The sequence below is a fragment of the Orbicella franksi genome, chromosome 8 (assembly GCF_964199315.1).
Source record: "Orbicella franksi chromosome 8, jaOrbFran1.1, whole genome shotgun sequence".
In the NCBI taxonomy this organism is placed as follows: domain Eukaryota; kingdom Metazoa; phylum Cnidaria; class Anthozoa; order Scleractinia; family Merulinidae; genus Orbicella; species Orbicella franksi.
Genome location: NC_138152.1, coordinates 23,340,744 through 23,350,459, shown reverse-complemented (window position 1 = coordinate 23,350,459; position 9,716 = coordinate 23,340,744). Strand labels below are relative to the sequence as shown.

General features: G+C 41.3%; 2 protein-coding genes and 1 pseudogene across 2 annotated transcripts in view; all 3 read right to left on the bottom strand.

Moving 5' to 3' along the window:
- Positions 1 to 6,499: 6,499 nt before the first annotated feature.
- On the bottom strand, positions 6,500 to 9,132 carry LOC145494263 (uncharacterized; annotated as a pseudogene).
- Positions 9,133 to 9,297: 165 nt separating this feature from the next.
- Positions 9,298 to 9,716, bottom strand: part of LOC145494262 (uncharacterized) — a 582-nt gene continuing 163 nt past the window's right edge. The window contains exon 1 of the mRNA XM_081473710.1: positions 9,298 to 9,716. This exon is cut by the window's right edge and continues 163 nt beyond it. Coding sequence (XP_081329836.1) covers positions 9,298 to 9,716 — 419 coding nt within the window.
- LOC145494261 (uncharacterized) overlaps positions 9,380 to 9,716 on the bottom strand; it is a 2,160-nt gene continuing 1,823 nt past the window's right edge. Inside the window, exon 4 of the mRNA XM_081473709.1 lies at positions 9,380 to 9,716. This exon is cut by the window's right edge and continues 685 nt beyond it. The gene's annotated coding sequence lies outside the window, so the exon portion shown is untranslated.

Sequence of the window (9,716 nt, the reverse complement as noted above, 5' to 3'; positions counted from 1 at the left end):
TACGTGGCCAACCCCTATTAAGCGGCCACCTCCCATTCCTCTTACCAACCATTATACTTGTGTTTGACTTATATGCAAAACATTTTTAGAAAGAAAATGCTGTCTCACTCGCTTTCCTGACATGTTTCATTAACTTGAAAAAGTCAACAGATTTTCCTGTGTTTTCATACCACCACCCTGTCTAGATCAAACTGAAATATTCACATCGAATGGGTAATAGAAGAATTTAATCGGACAATAAATTATTATTTCATTCACCCTTGTTAGATAAGAGGCGATTATAACAAACTTGGCGCTATGTGCCTAGTTTGTTATTTATCACCTCGTATCCAACTTGGGCTCATGAAATGATATTGTTGAATATTCTCAGTTCAGGGAAGAAAGTTTAGAAGCCTCGTTGTTTTCCTTGTATATTACAGCAAGACTTTAAAAAGATGTACAACTCGCTGAAAGGGAATAAAGCTTTTGAAGGCCTCAAGTTGGATGAGAGGTTCTGTGACAGCCATAACATTGCACTTATCCATGAGTAATTTGTATCTGACACAGTAATAATGCAATGTCAGTGTCAATGTTGTGAGGGCTTGCTCTAAGGAAAAACCTGACTAGAACTCTAACTAAATTGTTATAACACCGGGTTTATGTAATTGTAAGGGACTTGTATAGGAAAGACTCCCATTTGAGACCCAAAGGTTTCTCTTTGTGGTGCAATTATTGCATTGTTTACAAAACAATTATGGCTAAGCTTGCTACATGTATAGGTTCTATTTTCTCCTTGTCATTGAGCTTTTTAGCTTGCAAGCTGATGCCAATCAGTAAGCCATCAAGCTAAGAGGGTCATTGAGGAAGCGGTGGCTGATCATGATGGGTCTGATAAGTGCCCTTAGTCTGCAGCTGAGATAAAAGGTAATAATTATTGTGCCTGTAGTAGTTTGCTGTTGGGGTTGTTGACAGCCTTTAGGACTAAAGCATGTAAATCATCGGTCACTGATATCCATTATTAATCAACTGACACTGATTTTTATCAACAGATATCACTTATAATCATAAAAATTACAATTTCCTAGATTACGATTGGTTTAAAAAACTCATATGTTGCACTAATTCACTTGCCAAGTTGTTATCGGACAATTTGTTATCGAACAGTTCAATAAACCAATAACATTGAAAGTTGTAGTATAAATCAACCAATCACAACCTTGGTTTAAATCACCATAGAAACAGTGAACAGACTCCTAAATTGGGGCTTTCTTCAAAATTGAGAATTTACGCTTCCTTTGTCAGTCTTTTAATGTAAATTTTCCCTTTCCTTCATATAACTTGGCTATTCTTCTTTTCTCGGAAATTGTTATTTTTATCGATCATTAATTGGTAATAAGACTTTGTGTCGTCCAATTCAGTCTGTAATCATATAATCTTACTCGTGATAAACAAATAGGACTCCTGCTGTGTGGGAGTCCGATTACCATTACTTATCAATTATTGATTTCACTGGCTGGTCCCAGTTTTGAATGAGGTCTTACGATGGACTTCTACCAAAGCACAACCCTATGGTCCTTTAAAGATAATGTTAAGGTCATATATACATCAACTACTCCTTTCTGCTGGGTTGACATGGTAAGGTACTCGCTCCATTCCACGTGGACCATGCCGTTAAAGACTGGATTTTTCCGTTTTACGTGACTACATATTGGATGGTAGTATGTATTATAGAAGTCGGCGTTGAAAATCAGCTGACTGGTTTGATTGTCGTGACCTTTTAGTCGACGATCCACATGCTTAACAATAATGTTATCTGGCTAAGTTCTGTATTTCTGCACAGAATCTTTCCCACAGCCACAGCACTTTCTGACAGCTTTGGGTCGAGCACAAAGCGTGTAAGGATAAGGCGACATTCCCGAGTGCCATGGTACACCACTCAGAGGTTGCTGAACTTGTTGACTTGCAGTACATGGTGGCTGAAATGTAGAGTTTGCATTGCCTGTTAGTTGTAATGACGACCGCTCCAACTGAAAACCGGGAACTGTTGAGTGTAGAAATGACGGGTCAGTAAAATTTGGTGTCGTCTGTAAAGGATAGCTGTTGAGAGTTGCTGATTGTGAAGCTGACTACTCATAGAGTGTATATTGCACTTGCTAGTAATGCGGCCATGGCGAGCCCCTGGTCTGTGTTTGTTTGTATTTTCATTGGAACCAGGAAAAAATTCAGCTCTTACCATGCTTGTAGACGGCATTGTTGCACCCGGGCGACTGGGCAAGACTGGTCTTTGAGACGGGCTGGCAGAGGTAAGTACACTTAACGAGGACTTTTGACTTGGTTGTTGTTTTCGTCTTGTTGCTTTGCGGACGTCGTTTTGCTCCAGACGTACCCTTTCTGAAACCGTTAGACCAGTTTCGATGGCTGCGATGAGGTTTACGCCAGCAATGCCTTCGGCTACCTTCTTATTCAACATTCGACGAAGAGCATACAAATATTCAAACAGGATTCCTTGGTCGTCGGCAGCAGCAGCTGTGTCGGGCATATCTCAAGTGCTCTGCATGTGCTGCAGAAACACTGGAATAAGTTACTCTTTTTACCCACGGGCTTCACAATGAGTGGGTCACCACCATCCTTACTTTTCACTTTCCTCGATCTCTCGCATAGTTTTAGGGACTAATGATATGCCGGAGACCAGTTTTTAAATTCCCTGCAAAGAGGAACTAATTTACAACTGAATCGTTGTCTTGAATAGGCATTGTTAGTTTTGACAGCTACTGTTATTCTGTCCTGAGCTAAATACAATGGCTTGCTTACCTGCAACGTGCCATTTTCAGACGCGACTTGACCAGGCAGTTTTCAAACTGAACTGGAGAGTGGTTGTCGTTGAACAATTAGCAAACTTAAAACGGATTTTGTTTAAGAAAAGATCCATCGTCCATTTGCCACATGACGAAAATTGCAAGGCAGTTTGAATTTTCAATAAATCGATGTTGAAAACGGCCCTCACACTAAAAAATTCCGGTTCTGCTGTTTTTTCAACTTCAAAAGCATAGCCTTTATACTTTTTAAATCTCCCTTGGTTTAGGCTCAAATTCCAGTTTAATCATTTCTCTTCTAAAATCCGTTTGCCGAAGTCTGTGTTAGAATACAGGAAATCAGACAAGCGATTTTTGTGAACCCAACTTGGCCAATTTGGAACCTTCCTTCTTTCATTCTGACCTACTGAACACTCGTTCGCATTCCTAAATTTACCGCTTCGCTGATTATGAATAATAATTGGTGTGCAGGCATTCTGCGCGATGAGTTTTCTAGGGAAAATTTAGCCTAGATAATGATAAGAATTTGTTGAGTTTGAAATATTGACATGGGTTAATATCGATTTCACAGCTTAAATATTCTATTCTGTAGTCTAAATGACTATTTTTTTTGCAAATCTAATATTAAATCATGGCTAACAATCGCAGAAACTCGGAATCGCTGAACATTTAGCGGGAAATATTTTTGACTAATGATTTTTTTTGGACTTTGCGAGCCCAGTTATTCCGATTTGCCTACAGACACCAATTTTAACTAAACTGGATATTGATAACAGTGTAAAAGACTATCACAAAAATATTTTTCTCTAGAGATTAACTGCCGCATTTTTGAAACACGACTCGCTGAAAACGGCTTAAATTTGGGTCCCGCTCGATCATTATTGATTCAGCAGCGAGATTTGACACCCCTCGAAAACCGTCAAATTCAATCGAAAGACCTGAAATATGTCGCATTCATCCAACAAGGAGACATATATTATCATAATTCAATAAGAGATTCTGGAATTTTACAAAGTATCTTCAAGGCTTACCTATAGTTGCCCGAAATTTGGGCTATTTTAGGCCGCTTGTGAGGCCAAAATCATGACTGATGTGGTGATATCTCGAAGAAACACGAACGCCTACCTCCGAAACTGTCAAGGCTGTGAATCTTTTCGGATAGCTGTGATAGCTGTAAATGTGAAAAGTTGAAGGTGAACGGCTGACCTCGATCTTTTGGTCCTGCCTGGTTTTCTCTGACAATCGTGGCCACTTAAGAAGACTCCTACTGTGGGAAGAAATCATTCTATTGCAAACATTTGGACCCCAGTTAAGGTACTTAACCACGATCAAGTGATTATCAATCTATGATCTCTTGCTACGAAAAGCACGAATTGACAGTGTCCTATTAGAAGAACTATCGTCACACCAATTTTAAAATTAAATTTCTAGAATTCTATATTTTCTAACATATAGATTACGTAAAAGTCCTACTTAAACATGTTTTAACCAAGCGCAATGATTAAAAAGCCCCGACGATAAGTTCTGCAATTGGTTATAGGACAAGTACCTACAAAAGGAATATGACACATAAAGACAAATGCATTAATTTACAAATTATTTCAAGGCCAAAATCTGTTATTAAATATTTATGACGTGGGTGAGCATTAACTATAAGGTCTCTCCCATACACACCTTCCTCATGATTCAGCATTGAATTCCGTCACACACTCCCTCCCACGGGTAGGCGCGTATTGAAGATAAGGCTATATTTAGGCTTGTGTTATGATGTTCAATAATTTTTTTTATAAAATTCAGAATTTTGGTTTGTGATCGCCAAATGTTTATTATTTTGTAGTTCCCTCGTTAGTCCTGTGATTCTAAGGCACGACTCCCCACACTTCAGATTGTTTATATTAAAGTTTATCTAGAATGCTTAAGCTCCAAACCCCATCGCTAGTCATGTTTAGGTTTGTCTACTGCCCTTGACCTGAATCTCTCACAAAGATCCTGATTAGGTTTCTTGGTCTCCAAACTTTAGTTTCTATCGCTTGTTTCAAGAATTCTATAGTTCGCTGTTGAAAGTCGCGTGAAAGTGTCTGGGTTAGTTCAACAAAAGATGTTTAATCCACCAAGTACAGTCGTCCCATGGGGCCCAAACATAGCTACCGATATGATATTTAAGTACGTGTGCATTTGTCAGTCAAGTACTTGAGCAGAAGCAGCAGTAGAAGTGGAAGAAGAAGAAGTTAGAGGGAGATCATGCGAGAGGGAATTCTAACAAATAAAAGACCCAGAGACCAGAGTCTTGGTATACCTTCTCGTTTGAGATTTCAAATACCTGCATGTAGAGTGTTTTGTACATTCAAGCGCCTAAATACTCGATTTTTTTTTTGCTATTTCAAAGTAAAATTAATAAGAGTAGACATTCCAAACTGGTACCACGTTCAGGCCTTCAAAAACTTTTCTCGGTCTTAGCTCTAGAGCCCTAACAGCGAACAATTCAGAGTTTTTTCAATCCCTGATATTGTGATTTAGTATAATTGCAAAGCTGAAAAATGTTTTTTCAGCAATCGGCTTGGTTGAGCGATTCCTTATATGACATTATATTCACCGCGCCAAGCGGTGATTATAACATTTTTGAGGCCTGGATATTAAGCTCGCCACCTTTGCCTTCACGGCAAGCAAACATGGCGAACAGTTGCTGAATGAATTTTGCATTTGTTGGGGAGGCATCCCTCCAAGTCCAGGATATTTGAAAGGATGGATAATTTTTACAACCACTGTTCTGCCCTTCGAGGAAAAATCCTCTCAAAAACCCTTATTGAAGGGATTTAAGAATCGTAAACTCAGAGATTACGTTGATCGCCAGCAAGTCAGATCTGACGGAAAGTTATTTTGCTTCAAACTACAGCTACTCATTTTAAGAGGATGGTGACAACTGTAAATAAAGTCAACAACGATATAACAAAGGTACCGGATGAATTTATTTTGCGTAGTGTTTCGCTTGTTTGTTTTATTGCCGAACTCTTTGAGTCAATCGATTCACAATCGATGTTATTAAAACTACCCCCGCATACGTGTATGCAAGCGAACAATTGCGTCTGTGTTTTTATGTTTTAATCCGTTATTTTGTTGTCGTTGATATTCACCAATGTTTACTTTGCCGAAGGCGATGCAGTTCCACGTTTCGTAAACGGTCGTTGCCGTTCTCGCGACGCTTAGAAATTTTTTTTTTTTTTTAGCTGGCAACGAATTTTTCTCTACTCATGAAGGAAAATAAAAATTTGTAAGTAACCACTTAGTATCGAACCCGGAGCCAAATCTGCGAAAATTAAGTCATAAAACGTGACTTTCTTAGATGTTAATGATAGAGTTGCCCCAAACATCAAATAAAAGCTAACCGAAAGCAAACCAGTGTGAATATAAACAATTAAGCATTTGGTGAGTGCGTTTTACTCCATCATCATAACCACAGTTTCTAACTTGTCAAGGCCTAAACTAAAGCGGGTATGGAATCGTCCATTCTAAAGGACTTGGCTACCAATGAAGGCATCGACTGTTGAAAATGGCATCGATCATTTACGAAACGGAAATCAGTTCGGTCGGCACTTGCGATCTTAAATTTCAATAGGAGCTGGTGTCTCAAATGATAAAGTTGGCATCAAAAATTGGTATCACATTCAAATTAGTCCTAGCTAAACAGCCTAAAATGCGAACAATTGTTGTTTATTTGTTTGTTTGTTTCATTGTTTGTTTTTTCATAACTGTTAATAGAGATTATGCACGCCGAAGTCTTTAACTCGGGCTAGGATAACCCTACTGATACGGTACCTTCCCTTCTTGTAAACAGGCCTCAGTACAGTCCTTGTGGATCGTAAGGTTTGTTCATTGTTGACAAGAACAGTTCTGTGTTATGTCCTTTAGTAGTTCCATGTACGGAGCTCTCCTGCGCACGGGAGGATGTAGTGTATCTAGACCCAGGCCCTCGCATACACGCTGCAGCATTGGTAACTTGAGCATCTTCAAGGTATCACCTTTCACCATTGAGCAAAGATGGAACTGGTCATACACGTCATAATGGGATGCTGCATCTGGCTTGCTGTGACCGCCACGTCTCTGGCGCCAGTGAAATTTGTCTCCTCTTCTGATGCCTGGATATCTAACTCATTCATATCTTGCTGGCGAGCGGCAGTATTAAGACGTGAAAAGTAAGAGGCGATCTGCGAGGCTGTAAGGAGTTCTGATGACTGGAAAAGGCCCAGACAGTCAGCACCACGAGCACGGCGCATTTCACGAGCAACGACCTCCACATCGAGCTTTCGGTCTGTTGTTTGGCCGATACGAAATTTAGCCAAAAGGTAGGACTTTTGTTTATCGCTGATCTGATAAGCTTTTTTTGACAGCTATTAGAGCCCATCCCTCCTTGGCAGCAGCAATAGGGTAATCCTGGGAAAGCGTTGAGGTTTTTACGGTTGGTAAAACGCCAACGCCCTCCTCCAGGGCTGACTTGTAACCCATTTTGGCTAGATCTATCACAGTATGTCTCCCAGGGGACCGTGTGCATTTCTCGAGGGACAAGTGGTTTTGAAGCGCCGATACCTGTTGAAAGATGCGCACGCACCCATCCTGGGGACATGAATAAACCCCAGCAACTTTGTTGCTCTCCTCTGGATTGACATTCTGCATTTCCTCCGCGCTGGCTTCAGGAGTTGTGGCTTTGGTCGACTTGTTGCCCAAAGGTTTGAAGTCTCCCGGGGAAAATGCTGCCACTAGTCCGCTCTGACTAGGTTCTGAAACATGATGAGACACGCATCCACATTATATTTCAATCTAGGAACAAGTAACAATGCAGTTATTGTTATTCGTAATAACAGGTGTTGAAGAGGTACTACTGAAAAGCATTACCCATCCCTCAGTCCCTCTCTACCTAACTCTATTAATCAGGGAGGTTTCCGCACTCGTTATTGTATCTAATTAAGGTCGAATTGTGAAGAACACCGTAGTAACGGCAAAATAAGAGAGTTTGTCAGTCCGTAGAACAAATCGTGACATTATGTCCACAATATTTGGCTACTCACCCGAAGACCTAAAAGACGATACATCCAGTTTGATTACATCACCAGGACTGACACCATATGCACGCCAACAAGTAACGGTGTCTGTTGAAGTAAACTCAAAGTTGTTCAGCTTTTTGATACTTGCTACTGTCTGGGCCGTGTCTTGCGTCTCGGCAATGGTGTCCATGGAAACCACTCGGACTCCCTCCAATCCTCCATGAGAAATCAATGCAATTTTCATGTCATTTGCAGTGCACACGTCGTGTCCTTCATTTATGTATGCCCTGATATGGAATTTGCGTGACGCAGCCAATCGATCCGCCGCACCTTTACCCCCTTGTGGATTGCTAAAATCAATGCATGCCATCCAAATTCCGCAACGTGTTCCCGCATGTCGACACGCCAGGATTGTGCGAGAAGAATGGTAACACCCGGCGTTATCCTGACGACAAAAGGGCGTGTTGATTTCCGGGTGCTCCTGCTTAAGTGTGGTCAGAACGTGGTGCATGATGGTTACGACTGCAGGGCTTCCCTGGCTACATGACTGGATGACGTGGATGAACCCTTGCTACTGTAGGACCCCTTCTACCCGTTGGTATACGACTGATATGTGCCAGGATATACCACGCTTGCCAAACCAGTCTGCTTGGGAGTCTCGGTACCTCTGCGGCAAGAACTTCATTGCCCAGTCGTTTACAATGAAAACCGTTTCTTGGTTGAGGGCAACGATGATATCCAGGCGAGCCTGGTCTTGGTGTGCTATAAGCTAATCGTAACAAATGACATTTCCATGACTGGATGGCAAGCGTGGCGTGATTGGTAAGATATACAGCTTTGTCTCTGTCGTCATCCGCGTGAAACGGCGACCTGGCTACGGCTTCTGAAATGGCGGCAAGCGTAGAATTTAGGTTTTCGCACTGCTCGCATAAGTCTTCGTGTCGGTGATCGCATTGTTGCCGAAGGTCTGGGTTGGTACAATCGCTAAGGGCAAACACACTGCAGTGACTAGCTACGTCAGAGTTGGTGGTAATGTGAACCTGTCAAGGAACGCATTTGAATGCATTACACGTCATACCTGTATTGCCAAGATCGCTACACTAATAAGGTACATATTCAGCTGGCCTTGGATCAAAGAGAATAGAGGAAAAAAAGTCGTGTGCGGTTAAAATAAAACACCGTTAAAAAATAAATGGAAAAGGTGACTAAGGCACTTTTCCCATCAATTGGCCATTCCCACCCCCCACCCCTCTCGCCATCCCCTTCTCCCTCACCAAAGCCTGATCTTTCGATGGGAGAACCATTGGACTAATTTTATTTTTTCTAGATAACCGTTTTACTGCCTTTTTACAGAATTACTACTATAGAATGAATTAGAAAAAAAAAAATAAACATTAGTATCTATGTTTAAAAGGTATATTCAAAGTGATATTTGAGCAACCCACCGCGAGACAGATTTTGTTCCAGTCCTACAATATTTTAAGGTTAGTTTTCAAAAAAAGAGCAACAACAACTATTACCTTGAAATCGCCTTTAAGATACAATTTGGCAGTCTTCAAGGATTGGGTGTTAATGGCATCTGATTCCTTTCCCAGTCCGAGTTCGCTAAGCTGGCGCACTAAAGATCCAAGGTCTTCAAAAGCGCGAGCACCTTCTGCGGCAAAGTAATCAAGCCCTTGAAGAGACTTGCGCACTGAAGCTTTGCACTCTACTAGTATCCGCAACATGGTGCGCTCGCTGAAGGGCTCGAATCCGGTTTCATCGCAGTACTGTTCGTACTGGCCCGCTATCCTATGTGGAATAAGCGTACGGATGACGTTCGGTATTTCAATAGTTTTTCCTGAGGAAAGCGTCAGCATGTTCTGTCCAAAAGGCAGATCTTGGACTA